The sequence below is a fragment of the Hippoglossus stenolepis genome, chromosome 9 (assembly GCF_022539355.2).
Source record: "Hippoglossus stenolepis isolate QCI-W04-F060 chromosome 9, HSTE1.2, whole genome shotgun sequence".
Lineage (NCBI taxonomy): Eukaryota > Metazoa > Chordata > Actinopteri > Pleuronectiformes > Pleuronectidae > Hippoglossus > Hippoglossus stenolepis.
The window spans coordinates 188,351-212,748 of NC_061491.1; the positions used below are offsets into that span (position 1 = coordinate 188,351).

Here is a 24,398-nt window from a genome sequence, read left to right on the forward strand (position 1 = left end):
GCTTTGTCAGAGTGCACAATGCAAAATAAAGTAGAATAAATAACAAAAAAAACAGTAAAAAGAGAAAAAAGAGCAGAGCTGTGGGGGAGCTTGAGACACGGCAGCCTTCCTCGGCGACATCGTAAGATGGGGCGGCGTATAGCTCACATGGTAGAGCTACCGGCCCAACCAGGCAAGGCCTCGACCCGCAGATGCCCGGGTTTGATTCCGACCAGCGGCCATTTATGCATGTCCTCACCCTCTCTGTCCCCCTTTCACAGCTAACACTCTGTCCTATCCATTAAAGGCAATAAATAGCCCCCAAAAATATATAAAAAATAATTATAATAATGTTGGTTGATAACGGTTGTTAATATAATAACGTTAGTTGATACTGTAATAACGCTGGTAAGCTGCGTATGACGTAGCGAGTGTTGTCCCAAATTTCAAGGGGAAGATTTTTTTTACCCCTACCCCTTGTGGCCTCGTGTGGAAGGGGACACTATCAGCAAAGGGCTCTTCATATCTAGAGGTAGGGCCAAGGTAGAGGAATTGGGACAGGGCATTAATCGCGTTCATGTTGTTTCCAGTGCGTATTAGAAGTGTTACACCAGTTGAGGAATTCTGGTACAGGCTGAGTACTAAACCTCGAACCCTACCAGTTCAGCACAGAGTCCGGCAGCACATGTTCTGACTCATTTATGTGATATCTCAGGAACATCTTAAGGGAATTCTTTCTAATTTGACACACATGTTCACTTGGACTTTCAGAGGTCAAGGTCATGGTGGCCTCAGAAACATGTTTTTTGGCACCTTGAATGTGATATAAATTGCACTTTTTGGATTCTAGTTGTTCTGGGTATGTACCCTCATGGTTGAATGCACTTATTGTAAGTCGCTTTGGATAAAAGCATCAGCTAAAGGAAATGTAATGCAATGTAATATATAACACAGACTTGAGGGAATTTCTTCAACTTTTGATCAGTTCTCACTTATACTCAAAGATTAAGTGATTATATTAACATTTAAGTTGTCAAAGGTAAAGGTCACATTGACCTTATTCAAAGTTCAAGTTCAAAGTGTTTATTGTCATTTGCACAGTCCCGTACAATTCATTTTTTACAACGAGTACCGTGCTTTTAAGAGTTGTAAAAAATATCAAGGTAAGAAAAATAAAAAAATGTAGACATGTACAATAGAGCATCTGTGCAGTGTAGTGCAATAGAGTGCAAAAGACAGTAAACATGGACTTATTGAGTCTGTGCAAAAACACACTGCATGCAGTTTGGTTGCAGTAAGTGTGTGTGTGTACGTATGGGGGGGTGGGGGGCAGAGTGAAGGATCTGTGTGTTGAGATAGTCCAGGTTGGTGTCAGGGCCAGTGATTATTTAACAGTCTGATGGCAGTTGGGTAGAAACTTTTCCTCAGTCTGGATGTCCTGCATTTCACACTTCTGTACCTTCTGCCAGAGGTCAGAGGTGTGAACAGTCCGTGTTGGGGGTGGGTGGAGTCCTTAACAATGAAGCAGGCTCTGTGGTGGTAGATGTGGACGAGCCTACTCCTTATAAATGTCAAAATATGCACATGGAAAATGCCTAGTGCGGTAATTCTACTTATAGTAGTAAAATAGTAAGGAAAAACTACCAAAACAACAATATTAACGGGAATCTTTTTTGGAAACCTCAAAAAGAGCCACATGTGAGGGATCCCTCTCCCAGGACGGATCCCTCATGTCCATGATGTCGTGTGCAACTGAGCACATCAACAATCATTGATTAGAAGAAAGCATTTGTAACATAATGGAAAAGTGTGTCAATGTTTGAAGTATTTGTACATAAGAAAATGTCTGATAGAGACATATTAGATTGACAAATTATTGGGGAGTTATTATCAGTAATGGTAGAGTATGTGAGGAGGCGTATTGTATGTCAAGCAGTCTTGTTGTAATCATAGTCTACCATCAGCTGCCACCACGATCATGATCCACCATCATGATCCACGATTAGTTGCCACCACGATCGTGATCCACCATCACGATCCACGATGTGGCGGTCCAGGATCAGCAAACAATAAAGCACAAGGACTCCGGGAAGAAGTCAAGTCAGTAATATGTATTGATGACTGTGGCAGTAGACCATGCCACGGGGATCTCACCACAGCAGCCAGAGACGAACCATTCGGATTTGAGCATTTTTATTAAGTTCAGACACACTTGAACGAACATAAATTAACTTCAACTTAAAGCAACTAGCTTTACAGCTTAGTACTTTCGGGAGATTCAGTCCTCCGTGCCTCTGTGTGTCTGAGTTCCTGCGTGATCCTCTCTGTCCGGGAGTGTGTCGGAGAGTGTCTCTTGAGGCAGCGCAGACGCTGCCTTTTAAGCATGAGGACCAATCAGCTAACAGCTGTCACCTGTGCTGATTGATCCTCCGTGGTGCAGGTGAGGGTGCTCTCCCAGCCCCCTCAACTCCACAATGACATACTAATGTGATAAATCATGAGGGAGAACAGGAAGGGGAAGCTCCATGTGTCATGCTCTCCCAGCCCCCTCACCTCCACATACCCCCATCACCAACTTCAGGCCAGGGATCCATCCGGCCTGACCAGGGGCTGCAGGGGATGCAGGGGCTGCAGGTGTCGGCCTCTCCGCCGACTAGAGGGAACAGGGGCTGCAGGGGACGCTGGCTTCACCGCCAGCCTGGGTGCCGGAGCAGGGGACGCTGGCTTCACGGCCAGCCTGGGTGCAGGGACAGGGCACGCTGGCTTCACCGCCAGCCTGGGTGCAGGGACAGGGGGTGTGGAGACAGGACCAGGTGTGCAGACCGGAGCACTCGCTGACGTCACAGCCGATGGAACCGGAGCTGCGCCCTCCACCAGCCTCAACGCTGCGCGAGGGTGCGGAATCGGCGACACGCCGGCCGCCAGTTTCTCCGGAGCTATGCGGTGACGTGGAATCGGGGCCAGGCTCTCCGTCACCTTCAGCACTGCACGCGGACTCGGGGCCGCGCTCACCGCCTCCTTCTGCGCGGTGCGGCAGGCTGGAGCAGGAGCAGGTCCCGACCGGGCCAGCTGATGCTCCGTCAGCGTTGTCTTCCTCTCCACCTGCCTCAGGAGCGCCTCCAGCTCCCGTCTGCTCTCCGCTCTCTGCTTCCGGCCCGCGGCCACCAGGTCCTCCACCATCCGTATCAGCACCAACTCCGCCTGCCGGTCCGCGTCTCTGGCTGCGTGGAGCCCCACGTTGGGTGCCAGTGTGGCAGTAGACCATGCCACGGGGCTCTCACCACAGCAGCCAGAGACAAACCATTCGGATTTGAGCTTTTTTATTAAGTTCAGACACACACTTGAACGAACATAAATTAACTTCAACTTAAAGCAACTAGCTTTACAGCTCAGTCCTTTCGGGAGTTCCTGCGTGATCCTCTGTGTCCGGGAGTGTGTCGGAGAGTGTCTCTTGAGGCAGCGCAGACGCTGCCTTTTAAGCATGAGGACCAATCAGCTAACAGCTGTCACCTGTGCTGATTGATCCTCCGTGGTGCAGGTGAGGGTGCTCTCCCAGCCCCCTCAACTCCACAATGACATACTAATGTGATAAATCATGAGGGAGAACAGGAAGGGGAAGCTCCATGTGTCATGTGTCCCCCAAGATTCTAAACCTATAGCAGCATAACTAAGAGCTGTTCCAAGACAGATCTAATGCAGCTCTAACTATAAGCTAATACGGAAGAAATGTGGTTTCTTTTCCTGGTCCTTGTCAGGACACGTGCTGCAGCATTTTGGACAAGCTGCAGAGTCTTTGACGACTTACTGCTGGAGCCTGATAATAAGGAAATACAATATTCAGGTCTGGATAGAACAAAGGCGTGGACTAGTTTTTCTGCATCTTTTTCAAAGGACAAATCGGGATCGAAGATGACTCCCAAATTCCCGATTGTTTCATTGGAAGCAAGGGCAATGTCATCTAGCGCAGCTACATCATTAGATAATGTATCTCTAAGGTGTTTAGGGCCAAGTATTAGAACCTCTGTTTTATCTGAGTTTGATAGGAGAAAATTGCGGGTCATCCAGGTTTTTATATCCTTGAAACATGCTTGTTAATTGATTACATTGTTCTGGTGTTATTGATGGGTATAACTGGGTGTCATCCTCATAGCAGTGAAAATTTACGGAGTGTGTCGTGATAATGGTTCCTAATGGAAGCATATATAAGGTGAATAAAATTGGGCCAAACACAGAACCCTAAGGAACACCTAGTTAACTTTTGTGCGATCAGATGACTCATCATTAATTTGCACAAATTGGAATCGATCTGATAAATAGGATTCAAACCAGCTTAGGATGGTTCCTTTAATGCCAATTAACTCTTGTAGTCTCTGTCGTAAGATGTGATGATCAATAGTGTTGAGGGGTTGACCGGATCTTACAGGATGAGGACGGACAAAAACCCTTGATCTGAGGCTATTAGAAGGTCATAAGTGACTTTTGCCAAGGCTGTCTCCGTGTGGTGATGAGCTCCAACCATGACTGAAAGTTACTTTTCTGGAGAACTTCACACAGCTGATTGGCTTCAACCTTTACAAGGATTTTAGACAGGAAGAGGGGGTTGGATATCGGTCTGTAGTTGGCTAAAACCCCTGGGTCCAGAGTGGGTTTTTTGAGAAGGGGTTTAATTACAGCTAGCTTAAAAGATTGTGGTACATATCCTGAGGATAACGATAGATTGATTGTATTCAGGAAAGTAATATTTATTAGGGGCAGAATTTCTTCGTAGTAACTTTGTAGGAATGGGATCTAAAATACCATTTGTGGGTTTAGATGATGAGATAATTGAGGTCAGCTGATCAAGAGTCATTGGAGCGAAGCTATCTAAATAATTAATAGGATTCTCAGCTGTACCTGAGATTTCTGTCCTTGATATTAGCATCAATTGAGTGCAGGAGATGGTAGATTTTATTTAGATAAGTTACAATTTTATCGTTAAAGAAGCGCTTAAAGACATTGCTATTCTGGATGGAGGAATACTGGCTTCATAGTGGTGAGTAGATAATGAGTAAATTAAGTTTTTCGGTGAACGATCCCTTTAAGTTTAGGTTTAGGATTGATTGACTAAACTGGAGTTAAAAATAGTAGCAACTCCACCTCTTCTCGAGTAACCCTAAAATTGCCCCTTCTCATAGAGAAAAGTGCTGCACATAGATGCACTGTATGAATGTGTGTGTGAATGGGTAAGTGTAAAACTGTTATGTAAAGCAAGTGGTCATCATGAGTAGAAAAGCACTATATAAATACAGACCATTTAGACCATTTACTCCCTCTTCTGCATTTGAATATTTATTTTGAATTTAAATCTGAGATCAAACAATTTTTTTACTTTAATCATGCAATTTTCTCCCAATACAGCCTTCTCTGAATGTGTAACTGCATTCCATGAATCGTTTTTTTAGGTATTTCATGTCCACTGCTGACATTACAATATATTTTTTAAATATTTGGTTTGAGTCTGGTTCAATCATTCCTGGCTTCTTAAACCTTTCAGTTTTCTTATCATTTCTCTGTGTGCATATGGTACGGCAGTCACATGCCCTTTTATGGGCAGAACTGGCATGCACTCTCAACTTACGAACACATGGCATTTATCAATATAAGAACACAGATGCGAACAACTTTAAAAACGTGTCATGAATCTGACGTAGAGTTTTCTTATAATACTTCTTAAAAAAACAATTTGAGAAAAATTCAGAAAGTATCAGTGAATTAGGCCCAATGGGTTTCAGAGCGCAGTGGTGTCGCTATTGTGTTCCATCTGAAAGGCCCTTAAAGCACTTTAAGTGGTCAACAGACTAGAACAGCATTTTATAAATGCAGTCAATTCACCATATTTAAACCTAACCAACCAGATATAACAAAAAGCACCTCATCTACTCCCTTGCAGGTATTGCTGGTCTTTTCACCATATTCTCCAGCTTCGTGTTCAGCACAGTGGTCATTCACTTCCTTGATAAAGAGCTCACAGGCCTCAAGTAAGGACACACCTGCAAACAGTCCTTTTGTAATGTCATTGTTAAATGCTCTAGCTGATTGCTATGTTCTGTTCTTTAGTGAGGCTTTGCCCTTCTTCCTACTTCTTATTGACCTGTCTAAAGCGTGCGCTCTTGCCAAGTTTGCCTTAAGCTCCAGTTCTCAGGTATGAAGAAATACTACTAAAAAATACTCTCACATATGAATGACATTCAACAGCATTCATAGAATGGAACATTTTACTCTTAACTCTTTTTCAGGATGAAGTGAGGGACAACATTGCTCGTGGTATGGCAGTACTGGGACCTACTTTCACATTGGATGCCCTGGTTGAGTGCTTAGTGATTGGAGTGGGAACCATGTCAGGTATTTACTGCCATTTGGAGGTTTATTATTCCCTTGAATGAGGTCTTAGACTTGTGTAGTGAACGCTTGTCTATTCTAGTGCACATTACTAAGCTGAGATCAGTTTTCATGATGAATATCTCAGGATTACCCACTGTGAATTTCGTCAAATTTAGTACAAATGTTTACTTGGACTCAAAAGATGACCTGAAGTCTGTATTTTGGCAATTCCTTCAAATTATGACCAGGACTCAAAATTTTATTGATAACATTTCAGTCGTCAAAAAATGTATGTACCTAGTCTGAAACTGCACTGCTTGGCGGAGGTATTTAGCCACAAAGCGGTAATTGTAGTTGTGAAATTGCTGCCACTTCTCATGTGAGTTGTTCTTGAATGCAAGCATCTGTCTTGTATCTTTCAGGTGTGCGGCAGTTGGAAATCATGTGCTGCTTTGGCTGCATGTCTGTTTTAGCCAACTACTTTGTGTTCATGACTTTCTTTCCTGCATGTGTCTCACTGGTGCTGGAGGTAAGCAATTTCACAGTGTTATTGAATGTGTGTACATGTGCGTGTGTATGACCTTTTAATTGATGGTGGTGTTTTTTTTTAAGTTGTCGCGTGAGAGTCAGGAGGGCCATCCTATCTGGCAGCTTAGCCACTTCTCTAGAGTGATGGAGGAGGAGGAGGACAACAAACCCAACCCTGTAACTCAGAGAGTCAAAATTATCATGGTAACACCTATTGCACTTAATTTGTGTCTTAGTTTTAATTTGAACATAAGCATGATATTTCCTATGTGGTCTTTTCTCCTTGTGCAGTCTCTGGGCCTGGTGATGGTTCATGCCCACAGCCGCTGGATTGCAGAACCCTTGTCCATTCACACCATAGTGGATGTCCCACAGGTTGGCATGGAGCTGGACCAATTCTCGCCTAGGAGGATGGAGCCAGAGAAACCACTTTGGTATTTCTACCTCACGAGGTGAGGCTGTTGACATGCTAGCTTTTGACTACATGTTGATGCGCGAAAGCAACCCTGTATTTCCTCCATTGCTTCAGAGTTAACTACTTTACTAATTAAAGTAAATGTATTTTAAACTGAGTCAGAACTCCAGCAACACAAAAATGTTTTCATCAAAGTTTCCAGAGCATAGAAAAAGTGCCATGCAATTCATCAGATGAAAGCAATCCCTCCCCAGTCATTGCCTTAAGCAGAACATACTAATGTCTACCTGTCACACCATGAGTATGTGGTGTATCCCTGGGTAATATAATTAAGCTGCTTTTAGTAATCAAGTATTTACAGTGTCAGGAATGCATTTGAAAAAGCCCCCATATTTCCTGTAATTTACCATTTGAGCAGTCTTGACTGCTGGGAGTTAGTATGAAATTAGGCCGAGGAATGTCAATACAAAACTTGAATCCACAAAATAAAATATTGTCTGAAACACACAAAAAAGAAAAACATCTTATAATGCAGTGGTCACCAACCTTTTCGAGCCCAAGATCACTTTTTAATTCTAAACGTAAGCCAAGATCTGTTATAATGTGTAATTTTCCCCCAAGATTCTCTTGTAAACCAGCCTGAAACTTCTTCATATTTGCTAATACTGTATCACCAGACGTCTGGTATCCAGGAACACCAAAAACAAATACATTTATTGCTTGGTTATTCCACAGTGAATAATACACATTTTGTAGTGTGAATCTTAAATATTTTGTGAACTTTACTCTAGATATCCCTTGAATTTTTTTTAATTGGGTTAGTCCTTACATAAGGGCATATTCAGGATTATTAGTATAGTTTCAATCTTTAATTCCAGAATGTGCATCTATTGCATTTCTGTCTGACCTGGGAGAGGAATCCCTCACATGTGGCTGTCTCTGGGGTTTATAGGTTTTTTCCCCCTGTTAATAGTTTTTTTTTGGTAGTTCTTCCTTACTTTTGTTGGGGGTTAGGGTCAGAGGATGTCACACCTTTTTTTAAGCCTGCTCTTAAACGTAGAGAGGGTGTCTGCCCCTCGAACTGAAACTGGGAGATGATTCCACAGGAGAGGAGCTTGATAGCTGAAAGCTCTGGCTCCTGCTCTACTTTTAGAGACTTTAGGGACAACAAGTAAGCCTGAATTCTGAGTGTGCAGTGCTCTGGTGGGGTGATATGGTACTATCAGCTCTTTAAGGTATGATGGTGCCGTATTACACATGCTGCAGCATTTTGGACAAGCTGCAGAGTCTTTAACGACTTACTGCTGGAGCCTAATAATAAGAAATTACAATAATCAAGTCTGGATGTAACAAAGGCTTGGACAAATTTTTCTGGATCTTTTTGAGACAAGACATGTCAGATTTTTTAGATGTTACGTAAGTTAAAGAAGAAAATTTGTTTTAATTCATGTGTGTTGGAATTATACCAGGGAGCTAATTTACTATGTTTTACACACTTCTTTTTAAGAGGCACTATGGAGTCTAATCTAAATCATAATGAGTTGACAGAGCTATCGACAAGATGGTCAATTTGATAAAAACTCAGGGAATTCTGTTAACAATTCAGAATAAGCCCCAGGAGCACGATAAACTACAGCAAATATGATTGGCTGTTGTGATTTCTTGGATGGGTGTGAAATAGACTGAACAAGAGGTGTGAACAAGACTTTCAAATGAGTTATAGCTTAGTTTAGGTTTAGGATTAATTGATAGACTGGAGTTAAAAATAGTAGCAACTCAACCTCCTCAGCCAGAGTCTCTGGGAATGTGTGTATTTATATGGCTGAGAGGAGATTAATTTAGGCTGACATATTGTTCAGGATGCAGCCAGGTCTCTGTGAGGGACAATAAATCAATATTGAAATTTGAGACGAGTTCATTTACTAAAATAGCCTTTGATGACAGTGAAGGACAAAAAAGGATCATTAAGATGTTTCACCGGAAACATTCAAAAAAATGTTTTCACTAGAACTTAGATCGGCCTAGAGTGTGTACCACTGAGGTGACTGAACAATCTGGCAATGAGTGGAGAGAAGACACGGGTTCTTGTAGGGCTGTTGATTAGATGATCGAGACCAGGTGTGGTGCCAAGACTGCCACACTTACGCGCACACACACTCACACAGGGGAGGAGAATAGGAGGGGAGCAGAGATAAAAAGGGAAAACAAGAGAGCCTGAACAGTGACAAACCGACTTCACATTAACTTTCGTGGCCCCTCCGGACAGTCGCCCTGGGCTCCCGGCTGCTCGGGACAAGTTTAGGGACAGCTAGCGGGGTCTAAGCTAGGTGGCTAACTACAGCTAACGAAGGTTCTAAGCTGCAGAGCCGAACTTCTAAGTCGCCTCGCCTCGCCTCCATCGCTATCAATACACTACATTTGTTACATGTACCACTACTGTTAAATGAGGCATCGCTAATAGATTAGCCTACGAGGGTGAGCTCAAACAGAAAAGTCTGGTGAAACGCAGATGGAAAAACACAGTCGCTAGAGCACCAGAGAGTAGGGAGTGATATACATGTATGGATGTTTAACTATAGCTCAGTGATTTAGCCTTAGTAATATAGAGCAATATAGGTGTTAGCAGAGGAGCTAATTCAGAGAGGGTGACCAGCACCAGCGGCAGGAAAACCGGAAATGATGCAATACGCTTACCGTACCACGTCAACACGTGAGGGCCATTGACTGGATTTCCCCTGACCTAAATCCAATTGAGCACTTATGGGACGTTATTTATCGTGTATCTGACACTGCCAAATTCCATCACAGACTGTCCAGGAGCTCACTGATGCCCTGATCATGGTCTGGACAGGACACCATCCGGCGACTCATCAGGAGCACATCCAGACATTGTTGGGCGTGCATGCACGCATGCAGAGGCCATATAGACTAATAAATCACATTATGTGTAATTGAAATTCACGCAAGTTGGATCAGCCTGTGATTTAAATTTTTTACTTTGATTTTCAGTGTGGTTTTGGATCCAACCCTCAATGGGTTGATGATTTTGGTTTCCATTGACCGTTGTTATGTCATTTTGTTCTCAACAAATTATACAATGTACATTAGTAAAGATTTTCATCTTGATCTGATGTGTAATTAAAGTGTTCCCTTAATTTCTTTGAACAGTGTATTAGGGCTTCATTGTCGCTCAGTGACACCTAATTAACAGCCCAAACATTATATTCTTAGTTCTCTGGTTTAAAATAGAAATAGAGACTTCCCTTTCCCCCCCTGCTGCATAGACACTACATTTTTGTCAGAAGTCCATTGATTAATACTTTCAAGTCAAAACGTTGCTTTAATAAAATGTTTTTGTTCCTCCACCCCTGTAGGATGATAACCATGGACATAGAGCAAGTGATCTGTCTGGCTTTGGCCCTGCTGTTAGCTATCAAGTACATCTTCTTCGAGCAGGTTGAGATGGAGTCGACCCTGTCACTGAAGAACCCCATCACTATGTCCGCCCCCACCCTGACCCTGCGGCAGCTTACTGAAACCTGCTGCAGGAAGGAGACGCTAGCTCTCCGATCCCTCGACCCCTCCCCCATCATGACTGTCCTGGCAACTGGCAGCAAGGCAGAGATAGGTGTGTCAAGTGGTGATGTTGTAGAAGATGAACTTGTGTAGCACTGTGATATTCAACTCCACCTTGTTTCCCTAGATGAGGTTATCAGGCCTGTGTCTGCCCTAGCCGCTGATCCCCTGCCAAATAATATTTTTGTTGTGGGGGATGAAGAAGAGCTGAAGTCTGAAGCTGTTCAGCTGAGCCCCCCCCCAAAGCCTAGGGGCATTGACCAATGTGTGGCCATCCTCAACAACCCAAAGGTAAAACATCACACGTCATATAAGCCACTATAACTTCCACAGCTGATAATTGGCGAGATGGTTAACATCACCTCTGCCTACTTCCCACCTCTAAGATATCTGTTTGTAGTCAAATACATCAATAAGATTGCTTTGAGAAAGTTGTATGATTTAACTTGGCTTTAGTGAGATTAGACACTCTGGTGTCTCTGAGGTGTAACTGATTAAAGCATGCCAATAGAAAATACATTTGCATTGATTCTATTGGCTAAATGTGGCCTCACATCTAATCAGCTCACAGTTGTGCTTTCCTAGATATTAGATTGTACATTGTTATACATTACAGTTCTCCTACACTACACTGGAACATTACTTCTATGACAGATCAAATGTATTTGTATTATAATAACTGGAAAATGGACAGGGATGAACTGCTAACATAATTAAGCAATATTAGAAGCAGGAACACTGAACTGGCTAGCACTGACGTAATACTGCATACACAACTATCATAGCAGGTCTTAATTCCTGTCACTCTCTAATCAGTACAAACAAAAGACAACAAAGGTATTATCTGCTGTAAGTTGTGAGCGCCGTCACTATTATATTTAATAGTGAACTGCAGTTACTGAACGTGTAAATATATCCATTACAGGGTACGGCTCCATGGCATGTACCCTACTGACTTAACAATCCTGCATTGTGTGTCTACAGCCATTAATGGCTATACAAAGCCCTAAGTTCCAGCTCAATGTAGAGCAAACTAAAGAATGTTTGGTATATAGAGGGGTTGAGTGGGTGATTTCAGACAAAGTATTTAACTGGCATAAGATGTGTTGGTCTAATATTACATTGTATCCACATAGACAAGAGTCATTGCCTTCCCTAGCAAATGGCTGTGAACCAATATTTATTGTAAACATGACATCTATATGTGTAAAAAAAAACACAGTCTGTTGGATCTGTGTGAAACTACTCGATTTCCATGAATATCTATCATAAGAGTTGGGTTTCTTTTAATACAAAGTGAATGAAGGATGATTTGGTTTCATGGTTATTATTTTTTATGATTAACCATGGTAAGAATTATTTATGGTTAGTAGTACTGTTTCTGTTCAATCTTTAATTACCATGATTACTGTAGTGATTTGGTTGTTAAATCAGTCAAAGTTCCCAAGACACAAGCGCTCAAGCGCAGAAACCAACAGAGATTTGTTGTGTGTAGTTAAAAGATGCAGGAAGGACCATTGGGCAGTGAAAGCAGCAAAGGAACTGACCATGACTCGGACCATGACTAGTCAGAATCAGAATCAGAAGTATTTATTGCCAAGTAGGTTTACACCTACCTGGAATTTGCCTTGGTATATAGGTGCATACAAGGAACATAAAACATAAAAACACAATAAGTACTACACACATGAAAAAAACTAATATAAAATAAAAAGATATAAAAGATATATATAGAAAAAAAATAAAGTAAAATGCAAAACAGGAGTGCAATGAGAATGTGCAATGTAATGTGTGTTAATGTAACACAGACTTGAGGCGTGGGGGCGGGATAAGAGTCCAAGTCAGGTGGGGGTCCCGGGCCTTGTTGATAAGGCCAACTGCAGCCGGGAAGAAGCTGGTCTTGTGGCGTGAGGTTTTGGTCCTGATGGACCGCAGCCTCCTGCCGGAGGGAAGTATCTCAAAGAGTTTGTGACCCGGGTGGGAAGGATCGGCCACAATCTTACCTGCACGCCTCAGGGTCCTAGACGCAAACAGGTCCTGTAGAGATGGCAGATTGCAGCCAATCACCTTCTCAGCAGAACGGATGATACGCTGCAGTCTGCCTTTGTCATTGGCAGTGGCAGCAGCGTACCAGATGGTGATGGAGGAGGTGAGGATGGACTCGATGATGCAGGTGTAGAAGTGCACCATCATTGTCTTTGGCAGGTTGAACTTCTTCAGCTGCCGCAGGAAGTACATCCTCTGTTGAGCTCTTTTGGTGAGGGAGCTGATGTTCAGCTCCCACTTGAGGTCCTGGGAGATGATGGTGCCCAGGAAGCGGAAGGACTCCGCAGTGTCGACTGGGGAGTCTCTCAGGGTGATGGGGGTGGGTGGGGCTGGGTTCCTTCTAAAGTCTACAACCATCTCCACTGTTTTCAGAGCATTGAGCTCCAGGTTGTTCTGACCACACCAGGTCACCAGATGGTCAATCTCCCACCTGTAGGCGGACTCATCCCCACCAGAGATGAGCCCAATGAGGGTGGTGTCGTCCGCGAACTTAAGGAGTTTGACGGACTGATGACTGGAGGTGCAGCTGTTGGTATACAGGGAGAAGAGTAGAGGGGAAAGAACACAGCCTTGAGGGGAACCGGTGCTTATGGTCCTGGAATCAGAGACATGCTTCCCCAGCCTCACGTGTTGCCTCCTGTCAGACAGGAAGTCTGTGATCCACCTGCAGGTGGAGTCAGGCACACTCAGCTGGGAGAGCTTGTCCTGTAGCAGAGCCGGAATGATGGTGTTGAAGGCAGAGCTGAAGTCCACAAACAGGATCCTGGTGTAGGTTCCTGAGGAGTCCAGGTGCTGGAGGATGAAGTGAAGGGCCATGTTTACTGCATCGTCTACAGACCTGTTGGCTCTGTAGGCAAACTGCAGGGGGTCCAGGAGAGGGTCAGTGATGGCTTTGAGGTGGAACAGCACAAGGCGCTCAAATGCCTTCATCACCACAGAGGTCAGGGCGACGGGTCTGTAATCATTGAGTCCAGTCATCTTAGTTTTTTTGGGGACAGGGATGATGGTGGAGGTCTTGAAGCAGGCTGGTACGTGGCATGTCTCCAGTGAGGTGTTAAAAATGGCTGTGAACACCGGAGACAGCTAATCAGCACAGTGTTTCAGGATTGATGGAGAGACAGAGTCTGGCCCGGCTGCTTTGCGGGGCTTCTGTCTCCTGAAGAGTCTGTTGACGTCCCTCTCCAGGATGGAGAGAGTCGTCACTGTGGTAGGGGAGGAGGGAGGGGGCTCTGAGGTGGGCAGTTGTGGAAAGGCGCAGGCCTTTGCTATGGTGGGGGAGGTGCAGTTGATGGGCTGGAGGGTGGTGTCACGGGGGATGGTGTCAGGACTGTCCCATTGTCTTTCGAAGCGACAGTAAAACTCATTCAAGTCGTTGGCCAGGCGTGGGTCGTTAGTGGAGTGGGGGGCGCTAGGCTTACAATTTGTAATCTGCCTAAGCCCTTTCCAGACAGAGGCAGAGTCATTGGCTGAGAACTGGTGTTGGAGTTTCTCAGAGTACAGACGTTTGGCTTCTCTCACCTCCTTGCTAAACCTGTATTTCGACTCTATAAACCTGTCTCTGTCCCCACTCCTGAACGCTTCTTCCTTCTCCAACCTTAACTTTTTGAGTTTGGCTGTGAACCAGGGTTTGTCATTGTTGTAACACACCCTGGAGCGTGATGGGACATGGCTGTCCTCACAGAAGCTGATATAAGAAGTCACAGCCTCTGTGTACTCGTCCAGACTGTTTGTAGCAGTCCTGAAAACCTCCCAATCTGTACAGTCCAAGCACGCCTTAAGATCCTCCACAGCTTCACTGGTCCACTGCTTTGAAGTCCTCACAGCAGGTTTGCAGAGTTTTAGTTTCTGCCTGTATGCAGGAATCAAATGGACCATGACGTGGTCCGAGAGTCCCAGTGCAGCCCGGGGGACGGCGTGATAGGCACTGCTTACTGTGGTGTAGCAGTGACCCAGAATGTTCTCCTCTCTGGTCGAACATTTAATAAATTGTTTATATTTGGGGAGTTCGCGGGTGAGATTTCCTTTGTTAAAGTCGCCGAGGACAATAACTAAGGAGTCCGGGTTAGTCCGTTCCACACACAGTATCTGGTCGGCGAGCATGCGTTGTGCCTCTTGCACGTTGGCCTGCGGTGGAATGTAAACACCGACCAGAATGAATGAAACAAACTCACGGGGGGAGTAGAAGGGTTTGCATTTGATAAAAAAATCAGATGAGGAGAAGTCTCTGTTTTTACCAACTAATAGCTGGAGTTCGTCCAGCTTGTTGCACAGTGAACGCACGTTGGAGAGGAATATACCTGGTAGCGGTGTGCGAAGTCCCCGCCGGCGGAGACGCACAAGCGAACCGGCACGTTTACCTCTCCTCCGTCGCTTCACTGTATGTACGAAGGTGAGGGCGCCTTTGACTAGAATATCCAAAATTTCGACAGATGAGGCAATAAAAGTCGGAAATATATTCTCAGGAGATGTGACCCTGATGTTCATGAGCATTTCTCTGGTGAAAGAGCTCCCGGTTCTTAGGCAAAACACTGAATTAACTAACAAAACAAGACAAAACATCGCGCACCAACACACCGAGGCAGCCGTCCGCGGCGCCATCATTCATTTGGGGAATGAGTAACTGCCTACATTTACTGAAGCCAAATTGCGTGCGTTAAACGCTGATACTTTTACCACACTTTCAGATGTTAGAGGTAGACATCTGCATTTAACATAACAAGCTCCACTCAGTGTAAGAATAAGTTATGCAAAGCGCAGTAGATACTCTCACACTAAACTGAAATGGAGCGAGAATACAGAAATTAGGTAACATAAGTATTTTTTTTTAAACAATTGCAGGGGAAACTGCTGTTTAAACCAATTTATGAATTATTTTCTGTCAGGGAGAAATGAACATTGGAAAACACTGCTATTTATTTTGATGTCTTCAGCAGTATTATCATACTCTGAAATTACTTACAAATTAGTCTATATTATACAATGACTTTTGGAAAACCATTTGCCCAATTGATTTCCTTAGGTAGAGGTTGTCATCACCTGCCCTCAATTGATGCTAATACATCACAGAAATCTCAGGAACAGCTGAGAATCCTATTAATTATTTAGACAGCTTCTCTCTGATCACCCGTGATTAGCTGACCTCACTTATCTTAATGTCTAAACCCACAACTTGAATCTTAGATCCCATTCCTACAGTTACTTAAATAAATGTTGCCACTAATTGATAGTACGTTACTGAATACAATCAATCTCTCATTATCATCAGGATATGTACCAGTGCTTTAAGCTAGCTGTAATCAAACCCCTTATTAAAAAAACGGGATCAAGGGTTTGTGTCTGTCCTCGTCCTGTTAGATGTTAGTGCAGCATTCAACAGTATCGATCATCACATTTTATACAGAGATTAGAAAGACAAAAATAAGACATGTCCTGTCTCAAAAAGATGCAGAAAAATTTGTCAACTCCTTTGTTACATCCAGACTTGATTATTGTCCTGACACGTGTCCTGACAAGAACCAGGAAAAGAGACCACATTTCTCCTGTATTAGCTTCACTACACTGGCTTCCTTTTATATTTAGAATAGAATTTAAAATGCTTCTCCTCATTGAATATTATAATAATAATTTAATTAAAACCTTAATAATATGGCACCATCATACCTTAAAGAGCTCATCGTACCATATCACCCCACTAGAGCACTGCACTCCCAGAATTCAGGTTTACTTCCCATCCTGCTGCTGCGGCCACATCGTGGATAATAATGGTAGATGATAGTGGATTGCGAATCAGAGATCGTGATGGCTGATCATGGAGCGTGATCGTGTTGGCAGCTGCTCATGCATAGTGGTGGTGAATCATGATCGTTATGGTGGATTCTGAGTCGTGGTGGCATCTGATTGCTGTGGCAGCTGATCGTGGTGGTGGATCGTGATCGTGGTGGTAGCTGACCATGGACTATGATTACAAGACTGCTTGATATACAATACGCCTACCATTACTGACAACAACTCCTCAATTAATTTGTCATTGCTGCTCCCTTAATCTTTTTCAGACATTTTCTTATGTATAAATACTTTAAACATTGACACACTTCTCCATTATGTAACAAACTGTTTCTTCAAATCAATGTCGTAAATACTGTTATTTTGTTGATGCCTTTAGTTCGACGCATCTATTTCACATCTGTCTGTCTTGGGAGAGGGATCCCTCACATTTTGCTCTCCCTGAGGTTTCCTGCTTTTTATTTTTTTTTCCTGTTAAATGTTTTTTTTGAGTAGTTTTTCCTTCCTATTGTTGAGGGTAAAAGACAGAGGATGTCACACCTTGTTAAGCCCTATGAGACAAATTGTGATTTGTTAATATGGGCTACACCAATAAAATTAGTTTGATTGTGTTCATTTAAACCTGCATTTTAGCAATGTCACAAAAATACTGATAATACTGTTAATTTTGGTCACTATAATTTTGATATAAAATGTTCACACTGTTTCATCTCTGCTGTGAATTGTAAACTTTATGTGTCTGTTTCAGCTTGGGCCTAGTTTCCTTAGTGATGCTGAGGTGATGCTGCTGGTCAACTCTAAACATATCCCTGCATATAAACTGGAGGCCACGATGGAGAGACCAGAGAGAGGAGTGGCCATACGAAGACAGATAATATCTGCAAAGCTTCCCTCTCCTTCTGCGCTCTCCTCCCTGCCATACACCCACTATGACTACTCCAAGGTGAAGACACACACACACACACACACACACACACACACACACACACACACACACACACACACACACACACACACACACACACACACACACACACACACACACACACACACACACACACAAACTGTAGTCCTCTCTGCACCACAGATTCACAAGGTTGGTAAAATTTCTGTTTTCAGGTTATGGGCACCTGCTGTGAGAATGTGATTGGCTATGTACCCGTACCCGTGGGCGTGGCGGGACCACTGCATCTGGATGGGAAGCAGTTCCAGGTTCCCATGGCAACCACAGAGGGCTGCTTGGTTGCCAGCACCAACCGCGGTTGTCGAGCAATTGCTGTGAGTGTCAGATAGTTTTTACAGGACAAGTATCGAAGTGGACAAAATAATTGAGTTTTTTATATAATTTAATTATAATTCACTTTTCCTTTGCTTTAAGTTTTCATCAAAATCACATCAAAAATCTGTGCAAGTAACCAGTGAGATAAATCCTGGTTTATTTACACATAAGTGATATACAACTGTGGCACAAGTCAAGAAAAGATAGACTTTATTTTCCTAAAGATATATTATCAGCTTGAGAGAACATCTTCAAATTTGGTACATTCACACCGATTAGATTTTGGCTGTCAAATGTCAAAAGGTCAAAGTCACGTTACCTCACCTTTTTGTGAATGAGATATATCAGGAATGCCAAAGGGAATTTCATTACACCTGGCACAAACTGATTAGATATTGGGGTCAAAGGTCAAGGTCATGTTGGTCTTTGCCTTGTGAACGTAATATCTCCGGAACGCCTTGAGGGAAAACTTTCACATTTGGCACAAACATTCAGTTGGACTTGGATTTATTTTGGTTGCAAAAGGTCAAAGCTCAAGGTCACGTATGTTTTTCTTGAATGTGATATTTTGGACTCAAAGATGAACTGACTAGATTTTGGTGCCTGGAGGTCAAAGGTCAAGGTCACAGTGACCTCAAATTGTTGTTAGTGTACTATATCAGGACTGGCATACTAAAGTTCATCTGGACAGCTGGCACATTCACTTAAGCTGCTGTCAGACATGCACTCCAGCTTCTCCGGAGGAGGTGTATGCCTGAGTGAAAGCCTGAGTTTCTGCAGACTTTCTCCACCTGGCCCCCTAGTATAAAGTCAGCAGAAAGTCGTGAGGAGCTGATATGAGAACACATTAGGAGATCCTCTACAGCAGTGGTCACCAACCTTTTTGAGCCCAAGATCACTTTTTAATTCCAAACGTAAACCGAGATCTACCACCCTGATATCTTCCAGGAAACCCACTTAGGAGGGTCGTATTTATTATTTTTTGCAATTTCTGTTAAAGGCTGAATGTACAAGAAATAAAAATACACAAAGAGAGGCTGTTGTGCAACTTTTTCTATTCAATGCACAATATTCAAATTAATATCAATTCATTACAATGCACAATATGTAGCTTCTCAGTTCCACATCATGTTCTGCAGAGGAGCTGCTACTGCAGCACAATGTTTGACCATATAGGCTTTGATTTTAATATGGCCACAAATATGATTATTGCCTTGTATGAAAGAAGTCCCTTGTACTCAAATAAATACCAGTACTACACAGTATGAAGCCGTGCATCTTCCGCTCCTGCAAATATTTCACAATAAAAAAATCATTTTTTAAACAAGGGAATGGATTCCATCAACAGAAATGCTGGAGTGCTTTTATTTTGAAAAGGCATACAGAAAGTGTTGCAACCATTTGTTTGTGACATAAATTCATCAGATAAACATTAAAACTCAGGTAAGATCATTTTCTCAGTTTATTCTGCTGTGAACCACAATGTTTATCTGTTTATGACACAAATGTATTTACAACACTTTCCGAACCCGTTTCAAAGTAAAAGAGCTCCAGCGTTTCACTCTCTGAATCCACTCATTTGTTCCAACGGGGCTTTGATTGTTATCGACAGGCCGAAAGATGCGCATCTTCATACCGTAGAGTCCTGACATTTAGTTTAGTACATAAACCAATTTGTTCTTGACGGAAATGCAGGAGATAAACCTGCAACTCCACCGTCATTAGCGGACACACAGCGCATATGAAAAACAGACAACCGACACACAGCTGATCTGCGGCGCGACGACAGCCAGTGATTCCAGAGAGTTGAGGGATCGACAATGAAGACTGCGAGATCAACTGGTAGATCGCGATCGACGGGTTGGCGACCACTGCTCTACAGGATTCACCGCGAGCAAGTGGGAGGGTTGATGACGCTTCTGACACGAGACAGAAGCAAAAATGGTGTCGATGAGCTGTAAAAAAATCATGTGATCTCCGCAACGGAATTGCATACAAACACACTGAAACACTGTAACAAATGCTGAGCTTTGATGTTATGAGGTATTACTCACACCTACAGTAGATTTAAGATCATTTTTTAAATGTGTCAATCCACATAAAATTGACAATGACGAAGCTGCAACACTGTCTGACTACCCATGACAAACCAATGAAAATAATGACTTAGAGAAATCGACTCTGAGTTAGGGAGAACTTGCATTATTGTTGTGTGAGGTTGTGTGTTTTTCTTGCTGTTGTATTTAATGTGAGCTGGTGGTTGGTCTAGAAATTGTTTTCTTTAGCCAGCTGTATCTTTAAATTATAATTTGTCAGACTGTGACTCTAAAGGCACCCCTGCTCAAAAGCCATTAAACGCTATGATTTTTAATCTGGGAACAGGGACTCTTGAGATTTAATTTGGTTGTTTATTCAAATATCTAAAATGACTTCCCTGACAAACACCCAATGTGCATTATTATTGTTGATTCTCAGTGGGCAAACTCAGCATGTTATGTTGCTGATGTAACTCTCTGTGAGGAGATCAGTACTGGTAGGTCAACAAAGTGTGCGTCTTGTGGCTTGGCAGACACTGATAAAATTGGGGCAATGATAAGGAAGACTTTTTTGTATTTGATTGGTTGGTATCAAATTCATACATCCTAAAAAGAGCTATAGCTGCTTTATTATTAAGATTTAAAACAGAGAATGTGTAAATATTGTTTCTGTTAATTTGTCTACCCATTTTCAATTACTTTATAGTGTTCAGTAGTAGTGTGAAAGCAGCATCCTGTGATAATACTGTATGGGTTATGTGGCCCCTGCTTGTATTAGCTTGGAGGTGGAGCCAGCAGTTGTATCCTGGCTGACAGCATGACTCGAGGACCAGTAGTGAGGCTGCCCTCTGCTTGTCAGGCTGCTGAGGTAAAGCACTGGATGGAGAGCATTGACGGTTTTCAGGCCATCAAAGAAGCTTTTGACAACACTAGCAGGTACAAATTTTAAACTGACATGAACAGAACTGTAGTAAGTTTGGGTTTCATGTTGGCTGTATGTCATCTGGTTCATTTTTGTGGTTGCTGTTTGTAGGTTTGCTCGGCTCCAGAAGTTGCTGGTTGGCGTGGCTGGGAGAAACCTATACATTCGCTTACATTCAAAGACTGGAGATGCTATGGGGATGAATATGATATCTAAGGTAACTGTGTATGTGTGCATGTGCTCGCGTGTTTCATATCATCAAGATTTTCATTTAAATAGCCAAAAAACATTTGATGACAAAACTATGCACATTATATCACACATATATCATATAAATACAGACGTATGTAGGACAGGGGTTGGCAACTGCAGGCCTGCAGGCCAAAACTGTCTGAATTTATTTATTTAAAAAAAAAATGCCTTGCTGCCAAATTGACTTGCTGCCCGCTGATGTAAGACATACAATCCTAGTCTATCTCACGTATGGTTATTCACGCTTGACTGATCTGCAGGGTACAGAACAGGCTCTGACCAGACTTCAACAGCACTTCCCAGAGGTGCAGGTGGTGGCTGTCAGTGGGAACTACTGCACTGACAAGAAACCAGCTGCCATCAACTGGATTGAAGGCAGAGGCAAGTCTGCTGTCTGTGATGCCACCATCCCTGCTAAAGTGGTTAGAGAGGTAGGCAGAGCCAGAACTAAGAATGCTGCTTACTGTTGTTGGCATTGACTTCTTGCACATTTTAAAAGGAAGTAATAAGTATTGTGAAAAGCTACTGCTGTTAGTCCGTGAAAATCATAAAATGTTGCAGGAAATAATCTGGTTTCCAATTCATGTAACAATAGATTTTGATTTCTGACATTTGCTAAAAGGAAGAAGGATCAACATTTTTAATCTATGCAAACACAATAAAAAGTTTAACTCAGCTGTTCGTAATTAGCTTAGAGTTAAACCCCCTTATTAAATCAGTCAAACCCAAAGCATTTAGCACAATCAGGAGGCAATTATAGAACATATGACAAATACCTTCCCTCCAAATTTCTCCTGTCCATACACGCATGTAAAAGATCCCTTCCTTTCACATTCATTTTAAGTGATGGGGGCAGATAGTGCACCATCCCTACATTGCTGCTCAGCATGGAAACATTGAGGGACTTCTATACTGAAGCAATTTAAGCAGATACTCGATGTCTATTGTCTGAAGACAGATTTGAACATTGTGAACATGTCAGTTGTATATGGCTTCATCTAACCTTAAGTTGTTTCCCATTCAATAGTCATCATCTCATATTAACTTCTCCCTGCGCTGCTGCAGGTTTTAAAAACGACAACGGAAACTCTGGTGGAGCTGAATGTCAGTAAGAACCTAGTGGGCTCCGCTATGGCAGGGAGCATTGGTGGATTTAATGCTCACGCAGCCAACCTTGTGGCTGCTATCTACATCGCCTGTGGACAGGTGAAGTAATTGTTAAGAAATACTGTGCATCAGTGTGTGTGTTTCAATGTTTTCTCTTGTGTCAATATTGTGTGTGTGTGTGTGTGTGTGTGTGTGTGTGTGTGTGTGTGTGTGTGTGTGTGTGTGTGTGTGTGTGTGTGTGTGTGTGTGTGTGTGTGTGTGTGTGTGTGTGTGTGTGTGTGTGTGTGTGTGTGTGTGTGTGTTCGTCCTCCAGGATCCTGCCCAAACAGTGACCAGCAGTAACTGCATCACCCTGATGGAGGCAACAGGGCCAACTCGGGAAGACTTGTACATCAGCTGCACCATGCCCTCTATAGAGCTGGGCACTATAGGAGGGGGCACCAACCTGGCACCACAGCAAGCCTGCCTCCAGGTACACACAAACACATGTTTTACTATATCTCCAACATCAACTTTCTGCAGGTCAGACAGAAAGAGGTCTGTAAAAATCTGTGGGCTATGTCTTTTCTTGGCGGGTGTTGAGATGGTGCTGGGTCATTTTCAGGGATATGAACATGTTGTGGGGAGAGAGCCTAGGAGAGACTAGGTTGAGGACTCTCCTGAGCTTCAATCTCAGCAGCATGTTCTTGATCATCTAAGTTTGTTGCAGTGTCATCCTCCTGGTCTTCCTCAAATCAATTTGACCACCCGTCTCACTAATGCAAGAAAGCTCTTCTCTCAGCACATCCGCAAAGTCATTGCCACTCAATTTTTGCAATCCCTTTCGGCACTGTGAGATATATTTCTGTGGTTGATTGGCTAACTGTGGGTGTTTATATGCTTGCTAAGGCCTTGATATGGTAAGCAATGTTTTTCTCAGTGTTACTGGCAAGCTTGTACGGCAATGATGATGATGATTTCTGTACAGCTGTGCCATATGTAAACTCTACAATAAGCTGTGAGCCTGATTCAGATTAGGGCACTGGGATTGTTCTCTGAATAGAACTATACTGTTTTAGAAAGTCTTAAAGTTGTTGTCTCTGCTTTTTAAGCCACTAACTAGGACTGAGTTTGGAAGATTAACACTTGGTGGAAATATTGTCATCCGATTCATTGGTTGCTAGTTAATATATATTTTGACCACTCCTGGCTTGCTCGACAAATTTGTAAGCTACAGGACCAGTTCCAGGTTCTGGTGGAGTAACATTATAAATGATTTAATCATCTATCTGTTATATTTTAATGTGGGTTACAGTTGCCGCACGTATGTTTGTCTAGGCTATGAGTTAACTCAAATTATACAAACGTTATACAAAGTTTTTTACTTAAAGAAATAGAGAGGAAGGCTGATATCAGCAAAATGTATTATTATCATTATTATTATTAACTGGTGCTGCTTTCATTACATCTATAAATGTCACTCTTATTATTTTCTTAAAACAACCAGTCCGACAGAACTTTATAATGATGGTTACACAACTGTTCTTGGTCTCTCTCTCCTCTCTCTCCTCTCTCTCCGCCTCTCATTGCCCTCCCCTTTTCTCTCTTCTCTCTCCTCTTTTCCACCCACGTCTCCTCTCTTCCCCATTTTCTCTGCTCACCCCAACTGGTCGAGGCAGATGGCTGGCCACATTGAGTCTGGTTCTGCTATAGGTTTCTTCCAGTTAATGTGGGAGTTTTTATCTCCACAGTCCCAAAAGTGCTTGCTTGTTGTGGGAAATATAGGGTTTCTCTATAACTTTATATACCTGTAACGCCTTGATCTCACTATGTAAAGTGCTTTGAAATAATGTATGCTATGATTTGTGGCTGTGCAAATACAATTTAATTTAATACAATATTGTACTTACATTTAGACAAGCATCTGTTCAAGTTAAAGAATTGCAGCATATTTTATTCATTATACTGAGTAATGAGATGAGATCACACAGTCATGTTGAATTTAAGAACTTACCCATTAATTTTTCCTTTCCTTGATTTATTTCCCTTTTTTATAATAACATTATCGTTACAATTGTCAATACGTCTCCCTTCATTACATTACCTTATATTACATTTCATTTAGCTGACGCTTAC

General features: G+C 42.8%; 2 protein-coding genes across 5 annotated transcripts in view; both read left to right on the forward strand.

The window, feature by feature from the left end:
* Positions 1-24,398, forward strand: part of zfr (zinc finger RNA binding protein) — a 1,162,720-nt gene that overhangs the window by 172,129 nt on the left and 966,193 nt on the right. The window lies entirely within an intron of this gene.
* The window catches only part of LOC118115435 (3-hydroxy-3-methylglutaryl-coenzyme A reductase), a 44,723-nt gene that overhangs the window by 12,978 nt on the left and 7,347 nt on the right, over positions 1-24,398 (forward strand). For all 3 annotated transcript variants that reach the window (XM_035166581.2, XM_035166582.2, XM_035166583.2), the window contains exons 4-18: positions 5,909-5,996; positions 6,076-6,160; positions 6,255-6,360; positions 6,762-6,868; positions 6,952-7,071; positions 7,159-7,319; positions 10,657-10,910; positions 10,986-11,149; positions 17,436-17,630; positions 17,807-17,965; positions 20,781-20,938; positions 21,036-21,141; positions 21,437-21,607; positions 22,242-22,382; positions 22,597-22,755. In XM_035166581.2, coding sequence (XP_035022472.1) covers positions 5,909-5,996; positions 6,076-6,160; positions 6,255-6,360; positions 6,762-6,868; positions 6,952-7,071; positions 7,159-7,319; positions 10,657-10,910; positions 10,986-11,149; positions 17,436-17,630; positions 17,807-17,965; positions 20,781-20,938; positions 21,036-21,141; positions 21,437-21,607; positions 22,242-22,382; positions 22,597-22,755 — 2,174 coding nt within the window. The remainder of the gene's footprint in view (positions 1-5,908; positions 5,997-6,075; positions 6,161-6,254; positions 6,361-6,761; positions 6,869-6,951; positions 7,072-7,158; positions 7,320-10,656; positions 10,911-10,985; positions 11,150-17,435; positions 17,631-17,806; positions 17,966-20,780; positions 20,939-21,035; positions 21,142-21,436; positions 21,608-22,241; positions 22,383-22,596; positions 22,756-24,398) is intronic.